The 17,580-nt window shown below is 35.8% G+C and overlaps 1 protein-coding gene across 1 annotated transcript in view; it reads left to right on the forward strand.

Annotated features, from left to right (window-relative positions):
* Nucleotides 1-4,222: 4,222 nt before the first annotated feature.
* LOC142356136 (sphingomyelin phosphodiesterase 2-like) overlaps nt 4,223-17,580 on the forward strand; it is a gene marked incomplete at its 3' end in the record, with an annotated part of 53,396 nt that continues 40,038 nt past the window's right edge. Inside the window, exons 1-3 of the mRNA XM_075408100.1 lie at nt 4,223-4,721; nt 5,360-5,383; nt 6,589-6,794. Coding sequence (XP_075264215.1) covers nt 4,223-4,721; nt 5,360-5,383; nt 6,589-6,794 — 729 coding nt within the window. The remainder of the gene's footprint in view (nt 4,722-5,359; nt 5,384-6,588; nt 6,795-17,580) is intronic.

Below are 17,580 nucleotides of genomic sequence, written 5' to 3' on the forward strand. Positions count from 1 at the left end.
AACATCGACATTTATTGCAGCACTTGACAATAAGAAAACCGATGTCGAAACTCATCACTCTGCTAGGATAACGATTCCTTTTAGCTCAGTAAGTTTGCAGCAAACTCTAAAGTATTTCTCGGAGCGACATCCCGGGTCGAGGTTTTATCAAAAATTAATGCTAAAGATTAACAAAAGATTAGCGGTGAATAGCGGTGAAAAAAATTTTTTCACCGCAAAACGCCCGCATCTTTTAGCGTTGAATGCGGTGAAAGCGGTGAATTTTTGTACGATTTGCGTTGAATTTAGCGGTGAAAACTTTTTTTCACCGCTTTCACCAGATTTCTTACAAAAAAGAAACTGCCGTACACGGGTTCGAAGCACTCACCTCTAGCATGTCACTAACTTCTTACTCCACTGCGCCATCTGTCACTTACTTCTTCAATATTTCCTGTTAATTTAAGATAATTTAATTTAAGATTCGCAATCTTAGCGGTGAAATTTTTTTTTCACCGCATTCTACTGATAGCGGTGAAAAAATTTTTTTTTCACCGCATTCCTCTGGTAGCGATGAAAAATTTTCTTTTACCACTTATGCGGTGAAAAAGAAATTTTTCACCGCTTAAAATTTTTTTTCACCGCATTCTTCGCATTGAGCGCAAATCTTACACTTTTTAGTCAAATTAACCGCAAATCTTACATCTTTTAGCGATTTTTAGCGGTGACACCTCGACCCGGGATTACATGTGTCTGCCGGTACCAATACAAAATGCTTTTAGAGAAAATTGACCATCCTTTCAATCAATCCGGTATCATTAATGCTGAAACCCTCCGAAATCTACAAAAAGCCTCGACAGTAGATTTCATACTGTTGTTAATCACCTCTGTTATGATCAACTCATTTTGCTATTTTGTGTGCCACAATCTGTTGACGAGTTATCAATGTCCACGATTTCGTCTTTACGCTTAGAATAGTAGTGCTCAAAATTTGCAGTGGATAAGAGACAAATTAACAACATTGAAAGGCGCCGCCAAATCGGTTGGGGGACTAATTGTTTCTTTCTCGGCGGAAATATGCTCTCAATGTACATTTTTGAAGCATCAAAATCAGGGCTTTTTTGTACTCGTCCAGTAAAAGCTCACATAAAACCGACAATTTTTGAGAAGTTTTAATTTTCACAATAAAAACAAATGGTCGTCTCGGGTTTTTTACGGCGGGCCTATGTAAGCTTTGCATTACAAAGAAATTGGGGACAGTCAAAGTCACATAATGTTTCCTTCATTTTTGCTATTTTCCCGCAAATCACTCGTAAGTCATTTTTCTTCAAATATCTATCAAGCTAACGGTTGGGCCAAATTGTTTCTTCTCAGGAAGAAGATATTATACAAGTGGGTGATTCGGAGACAAATTTCAGGGGATCGTTTAACACGTCTAGGAGAAAATAAAAACCCTCTAAAAGATTAGTTCGATCCTGTTTTTAAAAATGTCAGTCATCTAGTCAGACTAGCGTCAAATTAAAATTCTTCGATGTCCTAAAAATTACAATTTTTTTTTTCTATTTTTCGAGTTCCTTTACTATATACTATACAAAGTATTTGCTTGTTTTAGAGCAGGAAATTAAAATTATTCCCTTTTAAGGTTGAAGTCTGTAAAACTACAATACATTATTTGAGCACAATCCCCCCTGAAGCTACATACTTGATTGCAACGAAATTTGTCGTTAACGTGAAGAAGAATTTTGACTTAATTGAATTTTTTCTAAAAACGACAGAAAAATTTTTATCAAACAAAAACTTTTAGCTGATTGAATTTTTTTGAGAGTATGTTGTCAGTTTCCTGTGCTCAATATAAACATGTTCGCCGATAATGGCGCGAGGTATATGTTAGAACATAATCCTAGTCTTCCGAGGTACTTAGTAACCTGACACGAGGCTCGAGGGGGAATAAGAATTCGTTCTAACATATTCAGAGAACCAAAGGGTACAAAAATGTTAAATATCATTCGAAATCGAAAAATTTTTGGTCTAAAAATATACAGATCTTGAAATAAATCAAACGGGATCAATTCTGTATTGCCCCCCTCTCCCAGTGTCTTTTACGCCCCCAGTTTCAAATGATATGTTATTATATAGCACGTTACTATGTAAAAACATAGCAGGGCAAGTCCTGACGTACAATTCAAAGAAGTTTCGTTGACTAAACAAATAACTAGACCTAGAACGGACTATTAGGTGAATTGGATAAATCATTTTTAAAAAATCAGATCAAAAAACAGAAAAACAGAAAGCGAATGTCAAAATGCCGCTATCGAGAACAAAAAAACAACTATCGAGAAATCTAAATTTGATTCTAAGAAAAAACTAGGCATAGAATGAACTATGAATGGATTGGAAAAACCATTTAGAAAAAAATCTGATCCAAAAAATAGAAATTGCCGCATGTGAACAGAAAACCACAACCAAGGAACCGAATTTTTGTTCAAACAGCGTTTTCTCACTCTAATTTATAATTAGGGCAAAAAAATTTCACGCCGCAGAAGCACTTGCTTTTATTGCTCCACTTCCTGTTTCGGCGTGATCAAAATCACTACTCCAATTTGACTTCCAAAATCATGAAAATGTGTGAACAGATCCTAGAAAAAGATAGCGCCCCAATACAATTCAATTTCTTTGAATTGTAAAAAAATAGCACATGCGCTGGGGGCGTAAAATATAAAAGCCCAATAATCTGAGGGGGTGGAGGCAAAATAAAAAAGATCCACCAAAAGTCTCTGACTCCGATAGCGAAGCAACCGATTATTTATAGTGTTTTGATTCATGTATCAAAAAATAGTTTTCTACTTAAGATTAATTTTTCCCCTAAATTTAGTGTATGAATATGGGTCAACAAATCGTGGGCAAAAAATGAGACTATTAGGTTTTTAGGTCTGAGTTGAATCTTTGAAACTAAGCTCTCTGCCTGGAAATTTTTTTGACCGATAAAATCGCACCTTGGGTTCTCCGATACGTTTTATAGAACCAAGGGTACAAATTTTTTGGTCGCTAAAACTTGGAGGCACGTGCAATTTGGCAATCAGCACGTGCAGAAGTGAAATACTAAGATTTGCGGCCCTAAATTAAGGGCCCTAACTCAGCGGCCCTGTCTTAGCGGCCCTATTTTAGCGGCTCGCTCATAAAAAAAAGGAAAACTAATTTTTGGCGATGAGGCAAAACCCACTAATATTTTCGACGTTTCCCGTCTAAATTTGAAACAAAAGCACTTTCCTGGCCTTGAAAACTGAAATATTTGGTTTATTTTACTGAAACGGCGATAAAAAAAGGTTTCAGGTTATTGCATTATCTCATCCTTGCAGGACTATTCCCGATCAAATCAAATGCGAAGTGAACTTTCGAATGCCTTGTCAAAACCAGCTCATGACTACATGAGCCAGCAATCAAAACCAAAAGTTGAGCTATTTCAATGTTCCAGCAATTATAAAAATGTTCCTGACGTTAATAACAGGAGGAAAGCTCAACAGGAAGAAATCTCAATAGTAGGTGGTAAAAAGTTCGATATCTCTCGAAGAATTGAAATTAGCGGTTGCCAAACAGGCTAAAAAGGTCTCATGGTAGCAACAATTTCGATAGCAGAAAATGATTTAAATTGCTGAAAAACGGGAAAATATTAGAAAAATAAAGGAAAACTTCTCGCTTAATAATTTGCAAAATTGTACACTTAATTTCAATTTTATTTGAAGTTTAACGCCCTTCATACCCTTTGGTTCTCTAAATAAGTTCGCACATAAATCTTATTGCTCGTTGAGCTGCTACTTTTCATGTGCTAACATATAATTAGCACGTGCAAATGTGGAATGCTAAATTTTGCGGCCCTAACTTAGCGGCCCTAACTTATCGGCCCACTCGCAGTAAGGAAACATAATTTTTGGCGGCGAGGCCAAACCCACCAATACTTTTGACATTTCTCATCAAAACCTGAAACGAAAGCACTTGCCTCGCCCTGAAAACGGAAACATTTGGCTTATTAACAACTTAGAAGAAATTAGAAAAAATTGGCGCTAAGATTCATGTGCTAACATATACTTAGTGCCCTAGTCAAACTTTTGAGATTTTTAGCAAATAATTATGCAAAAATTAGGTAATGCAAATTATTGTTGCATTAAGGTGAGGGACATAAACGGAAAAACCGAAATTTGAGTTAGAATTAATTGCCAATTAACAGGTTAGCAATTTGAAGCATCGAACAATGACCAATCACAGAATGGGCGATCGGGAATATAAGTTAAAGATTTTGACCCTCAACTGTTTCCTGTTGCCACCAGTACCCATTATGAACTACATTCCCGGGGTACCTGATCAACAAAAACCAGAAGAGACAATGAGGCGAATCCGAGATATTTGCAACAACATCTTGATGAATGATTACGACATCGTATGTCTGCAAGAAATTTGGATGAGAAGTCACAAAGATGCCATCATGTCCCAACTGCAGTCCAAGTACCCCCAACATGCATGGTTTCCATCTGGATTTCTGCCCGGATCCGGGCTGTTAACGATGTCCAAATTCAAAATGGTCTCCTCATTTTTGCACAGATTTGTGTTAGAAGATAAGATGTTCCCTTTTGGATCTATCGATTCGATTTGTGGGAAGGGTTGTGGAGTTAGTTTACTTGAAGTTGACGGGTTTATAGTGACATTGATCAATACACACCCACAAAGTGAACAAGACAGTACAGACTCCAAAGGTGAGTTGATAAACAAACCGCAGAGTTTAACTTGAATCGTTACGGTCAAAATTTCCCGAGCCAATTAAGTTCTGTATTGTTCTCTGTATACATTGTTTACATGAACAAATCATGCTGTGTACAAATTATGCTGATTTCAAGGGGAAAACATTTACCAATCTTAATACATAGTAAAATACAACTTTGTTGAAACCAGTGATGCAACCAGAGGTCCCAAATTTATATTAAACGATAAATACGAGGGCAGAATGAGCCAATTTGCCGTTTAAGTATACCTCTGCGATGTCATGATGCCAGCCATTGACATGTTTGCAGCTTTTTGCAAGATAATACTTTTGTTATCAATTTGGAATCGGAACCATACAACATATACAAAAAAAAAACAATTGACGTCTTCCCCCCCCCCCCCCCCCAAGCAGATTAGTGTGTGCCCCCCTGGATTTATGGGGAGTGTGCAGCGGGAGGGGGGGGGGGGCAGAAAGATCCGATATTTGCTGTGCCCAATTGCTTCACTTTTGCCAAATCAAGTCTGTTCTTCAGGCATGAGTAACAACAGGTCCGTGAACGAAAATAAAACGATAAGACAAGAAGTTTCCTTCAAGATAACATAACATTTGCCCTCGTTTGTGTTTATCAAGGGTTAATTGAGAAAAACTGGTCAGGTAATGTTGTACCATATATTACACTAACTAATGATTGATGTTGTTCTAACACTAACTAATGGTTGAACTAATGGTTGATGTTCTATATATTACATTAACTAATTGTTGAACGGTGTACTCTAACTCATATCTCTGTGCTATTTTTAACAAGCCAGCCCAGGTCGAGGTGTGTCCTAATAATCAGGCCCATCCAGACGATAATCAGCCATGACCAGACTTTAGCTCTTTTTTTAGAAATTATGCTCGTTTTTACCTCGTTTTAAAAATTTTGCATGTTTTTACCGCGTTTCAAAATTTCCTTTCCTTTGTAACTTTTTTCAGTAAGCAAGAACTTCCAAATTCGAGTGATCTTTAACTTAGTTTTTAATTATGAAACAACTTTTGATAACAAAACTTTTCTCTGGGACTTTTAAATTAAGAAGAAAAAAGATGTACAATTGACATTTGATGACTAATATATACTTTGTAAGAACAAATAAAATGGTCGTTCTGGTTAATTTAGCAATAGGGTAAATTGGGTAAGTTGGCATGGGGTAAAATGGCTTTGGGTAAAATGGAATTGGGTAAATTGTCCTGACACCAAATAAAATACAATTTAAGTATCTTTGTGTTAGTTTATATCTATGAAACAATGTTTGCTGTCTAGTCCAGAAGACCGAACAAAAACGACTCAAGAAATCTTCGGCTTTCCACGTTAGAAATCATCGGTGTGTTCGGTTTGAGCGGTATGTTTGGTTTCAAACTTAAGAAATCGTCGGTTGACCTTTCACTAGCCATAGATCTGGGTGTTGACTTATGAAAAGACCGTACCCGACGAAAAAGTGGCATGAAAAGGACCATACTTGACTCAAACAGTACATGCTAATACATGTTGAATAAATTTGCGTAAAGTAGCAAAATTTACCAAAAAGGCTACAAAGAGCATCCGAGAAACTATTGGCTGCTGTAAAAGCTATGCACAGTTTGGCGGTGAGGGAGATAAACTAATGAAAAGAACGTTTGACAGTGGCTGCTATCCTCACCCCACGTTGCCTCTCGTCGCCGCCCTGCTGCAACACGAAAAGAGTTAATAATTTTGCCGGTTGCTTTTGGGAAAAAATTACTATTGAAACCCGACACTTATAATTTTCAGAGGAAACCTTAAACTGGGAAATCGTAGCATCTATGTAACTTAAATCATGACTTGCATTTCTCTTTTTCCATAGACGCCGTCCGTCTTCATCAGTTGTGGGAAATTGGTCAGCTAGCGAGGCACTTTTGGACGCTTAGTGACCTGGTAGTTATCTGTGGTGACCTAAATGCCACTCCTGATTTTCTGGGCATCAAAACACTCTCTGCCATGGCCCATATGCAGGACACATTCCTTACCTCTGAGACGAAATCCAAGCAGACGAGTACTTACGCATGCAAGGTAGACGTTTTATCTGGTCGAGAGTAAGTGTAACTGTCAATAACACCGAAAATATTTCATTAAACTAATGACACAAAATCTATGCCATAGTGTTGTATATTTTGGGCCTTTTAACAAAGTAAAACAGGTTTCTGTTGGATTTAACAGCTGTAAGGTCAAAGGCCATTTTCTACGAGTTTTTCTCCGGAGAGCTGACATCTTCAAAGCACTCTGGTCAAAAAAGGAGGCTCGGTAAAGTGTGTATTCACACATAATGTTCTCACCACACTCATACAAATTTTATCTTAAACCTACCAAATCAAGCAGAGATAGGAAAAACACAAAATAATAAAGGGTAGATCATTCTCTGTAATTAATTGCTCTCAAACGAAGTTTGTAGCAATTATATTAGTCCTGTCGGTCTTATTTAATGCCATTTCTCGCTTGACCGATTTTTTGTCTGACCCATTTGACTTTTCGTCCTCAACATGGAATAAACAGGTAGCGACAAGCCCGCAATAAGTGCTCTCAGAGCCTTTCAGCTCACTAGGCTCCAAATATGCTTTTCACAGAAACTGTTTTGGAGATTTATACTTATGGTGTGAAGGGCGGTTCTTAGAGGTTGAAGACCCCCCACTGTTGCCCCCCGCCCCACTGTTGCCCCCCCCCCCACTGTCGTCCCCCATCAGCAATTCGTTATGATTTAAAACTTGAGGTAATCTCAACTTAAAACATACATACTTATATACCAGTGCGGTTAATACCTGTCTGATTGTTTTTTGCGTAATTAGAAAACTCAAAACTTGAACTCACTGACACATTTAATTTTTTGTTGAAAAAAGAGATCAACATTAATACAGTTTTGCCAGCTCTAATTTGAGCAAACAACAAAAGTGATATTCTTTTATCCAATTTCCAAACAAATATTATATACAAAAGTTCTCCAACAAACCAAGCTTGCTAATTTTCAAGCTTGGCTCCATGCAACATGCAGCAACAAATAAGGTATAGAACACAAATATTTAATAAATGCGCTCGAAATTCAATTTAATTAGATCTTGCGTTCTAAAAAGTATTAAGTGCTCCCGAATGACCAGGTTCTCATACAGCGTTTGACAAAAATGACTTAAGGAACATGAATTCAGCGGTTGCTCTTTCACTTTTCTACGATGTTCATAATTGAAATCGAGGCAGACAACTGCCTAGAAAGAGAAAAGAATAAAGGTCTCAAATTAGATTTGGGAGAAAAGAAGAAGTTAGTTAGACGACCGCCAACAATTTCAAGGTAATGATTATGAATAGCCGCGAAGCAAAAGCTGTTTTTTGGGTTATCGTGTTTTTGTTTCTAATTAGTCATTTCCATGATTTTTGCGACTTGACTCCTGGGAATTGACTTTTTCAATTTCAGCTATTTCTACTACTATGCATTTAAATTTTTTGTGCGTGACGTCATTTGTTCTGCTTTTAGGTCAAGTGTTTGACTTTCCTCAATCAAAAAAAATACTTCTGGACTCGCTTAATGAAAAACAAACTTTATGTCTATTTACTGGTTAAAGGTCAATAGTGTATATCTAAGTAGTGCCAAAGGTATATGCCCAAATTTTTGAGTTTTAGAGACTTGAGTTCTCGATTTTGAATACTAAATTCAATTAAATTTTGAATACCTTAGAGAATGTATGTGTCTCATAAAATTGATCGTCCGAATCTAACCAAAAAGTCTGGTGGTCTGTTGAAACACTGTTGACCAATCTGTCTATTACAATTCTTTGGTTGTTTCAGTTCATGGAAAGCCACAAGCGTCTATCGCGGCTATTCTCTGGAACTCTGCCGGCTGCGTTGTTTTTAAAGCAAGCAAAATAGATGCGAGGTAGATAAACGCTTAAAAAATTTTAAAAATCTGGACAAAGGGAAACCTCAACTTCTTCAAATATATTGATAATGAGTCTATCAAACCAATTCATTTTGTTCAACAAATTTACACCATTCAACACAAAAATGAATAATATTGCAAGAAAAGAAGGAAAAAGAGATCACAAAAATGCCAGGAAAAGAAAATTGCTCAAAATTTGAAAAATTTTAAAAATTAATGACGTAAAATTACATTAAAAAAATCACATTAACAAGAATTGGGTTGAAACTCAAAACTCTACGTTAATATGACGTTAAAAAATTGAAAAACGTGAATAACACAAGAAGAAAAGGGTTCCCAATAAAATTCAATCCTATTTGTTAAAACCTTAATGAGAGTTATAGCACTTTGCGTTTGGATCCTGGGGTTATAAGCAACACAAACATGTTGCTAAAGTAAAGTGCTCGCCGGTCGTTTGAGATAAATTTGCCCGAAGTCAGTCAGTTATGTTTTGAAATTCGATGTTAATACCGGTTTGATTATTCTTTTCGTATTAAAAAAACTCAAAGTTTGAAATAACTAACATATTTTTAGTTGAAAAAAGAAATCAACATTAATACAATTTCTCCAGTTGTAATTTTGTCAAACCAAAAAGGTGAGATTCTTTTATCCGACTTGCTATAGAACACAAATACCTAATAAATGCGCTCGAAATTCAGTTTAATTAGATTTTGCATTCAAAAAAATAGTCAATGCGCTCGATAACTTTTTTGACCGAAAGACCAAGTTCTCATACAATGTGTGGCAAACAATGACTCAAAGTACTCAAATTCAGCCGCAGATGGCTGCAATTCAGCGAAGAGTTGCTCCTAGACTTTTCTAAAACGGTCATAATTAAAATGGAAGAAGACAACAGCTTAGAAAGAGATACGGATAAAGGTCTCAAATTAGATACAAAAAAAAACGATCAAGTAAGTTAGACGACCGCCAAAATGATTATAGTAACTTTTATTAAAAGCCGCAACGCCATAGCGACTTTTATTGAAGACATGGTGCTTTTTGTAATTTGTCGTTTCCATCGATGATTCTTAGGACCTGATTTCTTGGAATTTATTTTTTCAATTTCACCAATTTCTACTGCTAAGTAGTTAAAATTCGTGTGCGTCATGTCATTTATTCTGCTATTAGTTCAATTGCGTGACCCATATCACTCAAAAATTGTTTTTTTAAATCCGCTTAATGAACATTTACTTGTCAATAGTTTGCATCTAAGTAGTGCCAAAAATATCTTGGGTATTAGAGTCTTGAGATTTTCATTCCGGAAAAAAATTTTAAAAAAGCTCCATTGAGGCTTTTTATTTATAGAGCGCATGTGTGTCATAAAAACTTTAGTCCGAATTTTATCAAAAAGCCTACTGGTTTATTAAAGCACAAAATTGTTGCTAAAGTAAAAACCTCGCCAGTCGTTTGAGAAAAAATTTTTCGAAGTTAGTCAGTTATGTTTTAAAACTTGATGTAATCTCAAAATAAAACATATAAACTTATTTACCAGTGAGGTTAAAACTGGTCTGATTATTTTTTACGTGATTAGAAAACTCAAAAGTTTGAACTCACTAACACATTTAATTTTTAGTTGAAAAAATAAATTATTATTGAAACAGTTTTGCCAGCTCTAACTTCAGCAAACATTAAAAGTGACATTTTTTGTCCAATTTCCAAACAAATATTTTATACAAAAGTTTTCAAAGAAACGAAGCTTGCTAATTTTCATTCTTGGCCCATGCAACATGTAGCCAGAAATAAGGTATAGAACACAAATACTTAATAAATGCGCTCGAAATTCAATTTATTTAGATTTTGCGTTCTAAAAAATATTAAGTGCGCTCGAAAATTTTTTGAACGAAAGACCAATTTCTTATACAACGTGTAGCAAAAATGACAAAGTACACAAATTCAGCCGCAAATAGCTGCAAGTCAGCGAAGAGTTGCTCCTAGACTTTTCTAAAATTGTCATACTTAAAATCGAAGGAGACAACAGCTTAGAAATAGATACTGAGAAAGGTCTCAAATTAGATTCAAAAGAAAAAGTAAATTAGTTAGACGACCGCCAAAACGATTTGCTATGGCGGTTTCCAATCATTTCGGTCATCATTGAGTTATCCCATCAATGTATAAAGATAGGTAATAGATTTTACATGTAATAACATTAGAGTTATGGTAGCAACGTATAAAGATAGGTAATACATGTTTTAAGATTTGATTTTCAACAGTAATGTATAAAGATAGGTATTAGATTTTACATGTACTAAAATTTGAAATAAGACAGCAGCGGATTAAGATAGTTAATAGGTCCTATGTATAAGATTTCTCAATAAATTTTTTATTACAAAATAATATAAAAAAAGCTAACAGATAGCAAGTTGGAAAATGAAGCTGTGTTAAATCTTTTCTTTCACAATGAGTCATCAATTTGATGCTAATGTTTTAAGGTACTTGGTAGCAAACAGTGCTCAATGGGAATAAGTGCAAGGCAGAAAATTCTGCAGTGCTAATACAATTTGATGTGCTAATACAGATTGTCGTAATATATAGTTTATAAATCACGTATTTATCATGAATGACATCACAGCAAACTATTGCTAATTTTGATTTTCACAGACCGTACAGGTGAAAAGGATTATCTCAATCAACTGATAAAAAAGAAACGAAATAATCAACTTAACTAAGGGTTAACTGGAATAAAAATGGATCAAAATAGACCTCTGATGAACTATTAACATTTTATTGGTCTCATTTTATGGATGTCTACATTGATACACAACAGAGGTGCTAGAACAAAAGGATCTTTAAGAATTTCCAGATGTTTGTTTATTCCAGAAGAATAAGTCTTGCTCGATTTTTTCATCCAGGGTTGTCTCAGATCTGGTCAACACCTTGCGAAATGAGTCAGAAAACTTTTACATGCTCAGCTTGAACTTTAAAAACCCGGTTCGGGTTTCCCAACAAGAATGATTACTTTAAACAGTGGACTCATCAACTTGAAAAAATTTTATTACGATCACATCACATGTTCACAAGCGTACAATTGATTTAAATGTATAAAATGAAAGAAAAAGAATCAGAAAGTTTAGATCACCAAAGGCGTCGTATGAATTCCATTTGCATCCACATTCGTTTTGGATAGAAAAACGAGAGTTCTTTTTTTGTTTGCTCATAGGTTAGAATTTGGTGATTTATAGTTCTGAATCCTCTGTTAGTTGAGGCTATATTCACTGCATCGTCCAGGACTCGTTTGTATTTCTGTAAAGGTCCATCACTGTTTTCTTCCAGAACACTCTTGTTGAGTCCTTTGCTGCTGAACTTAGTTTTGTTCGTTACTGAATTATAGCAACAGTACGTTTTGCTACAAAGACATAGCAATTCAGTACATCGAAATTCCTCTTTGAATAATCCAGGCTCACGCTTGTCATGTTTTATATGTTTATCGCAACAAGTTCTTGGAAAAAAATTACTTGTACTATTAGCATGAGAAAAATCTGTACAGTCATTACTTCTCATCTCATTCCAAATACTCCTCATTTCTGGTTTATTGCATTCATAGAGATTTTCATGGGCCAGAGCCAGATACAAAGAATCAGTGTCCATTTCAAGCTCCTCGAATTTCTGAACATCACAGAACTTGTCAAAGAAGTTGTAGTAGAGCTCCAGCATTCGCAGTTTTGCATACTGTAAGATAAAGAATCCAACAATTATTGGTTCACGATGCTCAACAGTGCTTTTCACAAGCTCAACCTCATATATATCTGTCGAAACGTTGTTCAATCTTCTAAAAAGACGGTTATTAAAGCTTTATGCGTCTTTTCATCGTTAAGATAAAGAGTTTCTGTGTGTCGACTTCGATCCATAATCTGATAACCATACGAGCTTATCCCAAGTAATTTCATAGTTTCAGCAACAACGCTAGAGTCCGGATTCTCATCACCTTCTCGTCTTGCATCAACGACATATTGTACGAAACCGTTGAAACATTTTTGTGGGGTATACTCAATGAATCTGTGGATTTTGATACAACGTAGACCCAGCTTCAAATAAAACTTTAATAATGGTGTTATAACTATTCCATTGTTTAATTTGTAACTCGAAATTAACATTCGTTGTGGTTTAAGCAATAACGCGTTTTTTTCAGCATATTCCAGCATGAATTTTCCTATATTCTCTCTTCCAACATCAAAGTTTTTGAAAATTGGAGGAAAGTTTGCAAATCGTTCACGAAGCTCTTCAGGAACTTCTAAATCACATTGTACATATTCGAATAACTTATCTTCCTCTATCCTCGCCAACAGTTTTTTACTACTCAAGGGTAATTTGTAGGGGAAATTTTTTCTAACATGGTTCTTCAACATGGAGTTCGCCTGAACAAGATCCCACCATTCACACTCTCTCATCTCTATAACTTTATATCCTTTCTTTTCTAGATAAAACTTTCGTAACTTATCGGATTCACGTTTCCGGATACCAAATTCAAATTCATCCTCACTAGGATTTGGTTGAGTTTCCCTACAGGGACAGAAATGGTAGTAGCATCCACGGGCTTCAAAAATTGTTTGGCAGTGACCACAAAAGCCATCCACAAAAAAGGAATCAATTTTTTTCTGTTTTCCAGTCGTATAGAAGCTCTCAATAGTGCATTTGGATCTGGTTGCTTGATAGAAAGACATTACCATGTTCTCAAACTTCCTGATTTTGTTTTGACGAGCTCTGAACTTTTGAAGATCGCTATCAAACTCCCATCTAGTGTAGAGTCCAGCTGGCATCGCTTGGCACATGGAGAAGGGGTACAATTGGCTAGCATCTATTCCAACTATTGCTTTACAGATATTGTTTGACCTCCGGATGAATGTTTTGTCTACAACAGCTTTCCTCGTAAACACTATTGATGGACCACCAGTCATTTCACTTCGTATTTTCTCATGCAAGTCTTTGTCAGCTTTGACGAAAGGGTAAAAATTTCTATCAGTTGATTTATGAAGACCGATATTCGCCAAATTGGGTAGTGTACACCCAAGCTTTAACTTATCAATTTTCTGATCGTGATAAAATGTCATCATTTTCTTCATTGCTTGCAAAGTTGGTACAACATCTTTGTTGTTATACCAGCGAAGGAAATCGCGAAAAGTTTTCGTTTTCTCCATCTTCCACAATTTTTCAAGGAGAGCATAATTCTTTTTTCCAGATAAAGTTTTCTCTTTCAAACCCAGTTCTCGGAGAACATCTAATTCCTCTTTTCCAGATTCCATCATTTTCTTGAACTGACAGAAGTCCTTCTCCAAAGGATTTAGATTTTTTAGTTTGCTGAAGAAGGAATCATAGGTTGGAAGATGATTGCAGTCAAGTTTTGTCGACGAATCGAACCATTCATATGGAAAATATCCTTTTGTCTCCTCAGATTGATATGATTTTAGAAAAGAATCCAGTGATGTTGCTCCACCAAGAAAGTTCAAAATATCGAGAAACTGAATATCACCGAATTTGAAAGAAATAAATTGATTTGCTTTTTTGACTACCGTAGGTTGAATAGCTCTATCGTTAAGGAGATGGGGAATAATATACGCTTTGATTAAATTTAGGTCATATTTTCCACTGTTGATTCCAAAAAATGGTAGAGTGTCAACATATTTGTTGAAATGACGCTGGAGATCAAGGAGTTGCTTTTGCTGGATTCGTAAAAAATTTTTAGTTGCATTACTATCATCTGTTTCGCTACTGATGTTTGGTTGAGTTTCGGAAATTATTTGCAGTCCGAAGGAAACATCACTCAACCTAGTTTTGATCTCTGCTTCCACCGGCAGGAACTTGGGTTTCAAGTCCGCTTTGTTTTTTGCTGCTAACGTTTCCAGTTGAGCTACAAAGGATATGATAAGACGATTAAGATCGTTTTTGCATAAGGAAACTGGTTCGTCCAACAAATTTGAAGAGATTGATACCGATACAGGTACATGAGAACCAATCCATGATGTTGTCAGTGTGTTAGTGGCTTCCACTGATTGAACACATATTGCTTCGAAGTCGAAAACGACAAAATGTCTGAAGAGTGTATAATCCTCTGGATAAGTGATTGAGAAGTTGTCAAGCTTCTCAAATAGTGTTTCCCGCAACGAATAAGCACCCTGCGGACAGATATTCTTCACTCGTTCTTTGCAAGTTTTCAAATGCAGGTTGAAATGACCTGAATGGTTGAAAAACACATCACAGCTGGGACAACGAAATTTCTTGAAAAATTTGTTGATATCATTAACATAACAGATATGATTGTTATATCGAAGCAGTTTATTGTTTTCATCATATCGTTCAACGCTGCGTCGTACAAGTTCACCGATAATTTCACCATCTTCAACGTCAAAATCATAGATGAAAATGTTTCGTTTGATTTGTTTTTCAATTATTGGAATTTGATCAAAGGAAACACCTGTGAAGTTTTCAGGGTCGCAACCACTTGCAGTAACAAAATTGTGAAAAAATTTAATTGCCTGTATTTCAACATCTACTGATCCAAATAAATGAATAGCAATTGCACGGAACAAACACAAATTATCGTTATACGGTTCATCGTGTCCATTTGAAAGCAGACAATTTACTTCAGGGTTCCTTAATATTGGCTCTGGAAGATGCGAATCAGTGCAATCCATAGGTATATTCATCAGAAGCGCTGCAAAAACAGTAACATTTGTAATTACTGTGAATCGCCATATTGAGTTTTGGCGTTCCTGTGTACATGCTTCAATCAAGTCAAGTTTCTCAATTTCGTTCTGGATGTTTAATAAATCGTTTCTATTGCTGAGCAGAAAAGCTCGGTCCAGCAGTAAATTATTTTCATGCGGATAATAATGTCGGTAATCGTTTGTCTCTATATTTTGTAACAGAAACCCCAAAGCTATGTTGATTTTTGTAGCACAGTTGAGGTTTGCAAAAACTTCATTGAGTTTTTCGTTGATCTCTTTGGTGTCCAAATTCGGTAAACTGAAGTTGAAAACTTCCTGTCTGCCATGCTCAGCATGCATATCGTCAAGTAAATGCCGACAAGCTGCCATTTCTTCTTTCAATGGTTCGCTATCGTTATCAATTTTCTCCATAATATCACGAACACGGTTTGTGCTTGAGGACCCAACTTTTGTGCTAGCTTGACGTGCTTTTTTGCGATGCAGTTGAAGTGAGTAGAAACTTGGGAACTGTTTCTGACAGACAACACATTTGTTCAGTGTATTACGAACTTTTGCTCCGTGAGCCTTCGCAATATGGTATGATAATTCTGCAGCATTTTTTGTCGCAAAGTTACAATTCTTTTTCTTACAGTAAAGAGTGCCCATCATACATGTCTTCCTGTGGCGAGCAATATTGGTCTTTACAACAGATTTTCCACATTTTTCACAGTTGACGGACAGGTTTCGATCTTTTGCAGGCATTTTGTTATAACTGGGTAAGTTTAACTATGGAATGAACAAATTTATTCTTGTCGGAAGGTATTGACAACTGAGTCCTAGAATATGAATAAACAAATGTCTCTCAAGTTCTGCAGAAATTCATGACTAGATGCGAGCAATAACGTTGAAATATTTATTTATGTTACTAAAAATAGATTTTATTTCGAGTCGTCAACCAATCACAGCAAAGTTTGCAGAACTTCGGGAAATTACGACAGCCTTTATTCATGCACAGAACTTCTGTAAATTACGACAACTCCGATTTGTTTACTTAATGTCTAGACAAAATTTATTCAAAAGCAATGAAAAGAACCCAAAGTTTACCTCATGTTAAAGATTGTGGAACTTCGGGAAAATGCCACAGCTTTGATTTGTTTGGTGAGCTTCAGAAAAACCAGACAGCTATAGTTTGTTTACTTAATGTCTAGACAGAATTTGTTTACAAGCAATAAAAATAACAACAATGTAAAGAATTTTCGTCTTCGAACGACCTTGAAATTTTGTTTACACCATGTTATCAACTCAAACCCAATAATTCATAGAGGTATATCACTGTTTACTCACTCAGTTTAGTCTCTTACTATGGTTGAAGCTATGTACGAAAACTGTCCTGAATACTTCAAAAAATTTCAAAAACGATTCAAATACACTATTTGCGACACAGAACCAAAACCTCAAGATTCTGGAATAGAAAATAATGCGTAAGGTCATCATTCGTCTTCAACTGTTACCGATGGTTGTTCGTTTGGTTCCAATCATTGGCATCTCATTTTTGAAGATACAGGTCCCAAAGATAATATTGTTTTTTCTCCGTATGCTCCTGCAACGATACCTTGCCTTGTGACTTGTTTTAAAATCCTTATTTTGCCTACGGAGAAAAATTTTGTTACTCATGGTGCTTTTGTCTCTCGCTTACATGTTGCTGTGGAGTACTTGTCAAAGTTTAATCATGTTTCAACCAACAAAACTAAGAAACAACTTCCTCTGCCTAACCCTGTGAAAAGACTCTCAACCAATACTACTACCACTTCTAACATATGTGCTTCTACTATCTCCGATGTGACTGTAAAACGTTTTTGTCAACTAATGCTTGATGAACATTCTTCTGCTCTCTATCAGATTATGTATGTACTTTGAAGTGGGCAGGGAATTTTTGTACGTGAGACTTCAGACTATTTGATAAACTTTCAGTTCTGTAAACATTCTACTGTCTAAAATAATGCTGTGATAGAACAATTAATTCAATTTCACTCCATATGTTTTGAAAATGCCAACAATTGCGATTCATTTACATCAGGTACAAATGGAAACTTACTGCTATAGAAATAATGAGCAATATAGATGCAAAATAAACCACACAGTTGCGAGTCTGCTGATTGCAGGGGAGACTGAATATCACTTCTGTGCTCCATAATATCCATCATCATATGTAAATCCGTACACTGCTGTAAGCGGGAGAAAATGTCTTTATAGGCCAGAG

This window comes from Convolutriloba macropyga, unplaced genomic scaffold (genome assembly GCF_964194025.1).
Source record: "Convolutriloba macropyga unplaced genomic scaffold, txConMacr16.3 SCAFFOLD_990, whole genome shotgun sequence".
NCBI classification, from domain to species: Eukaryota; Metazoa; Xenacoelomorpha; order Acoela; family Convolutidae; genus Convolutriloba; species Convolutriloba macropyga.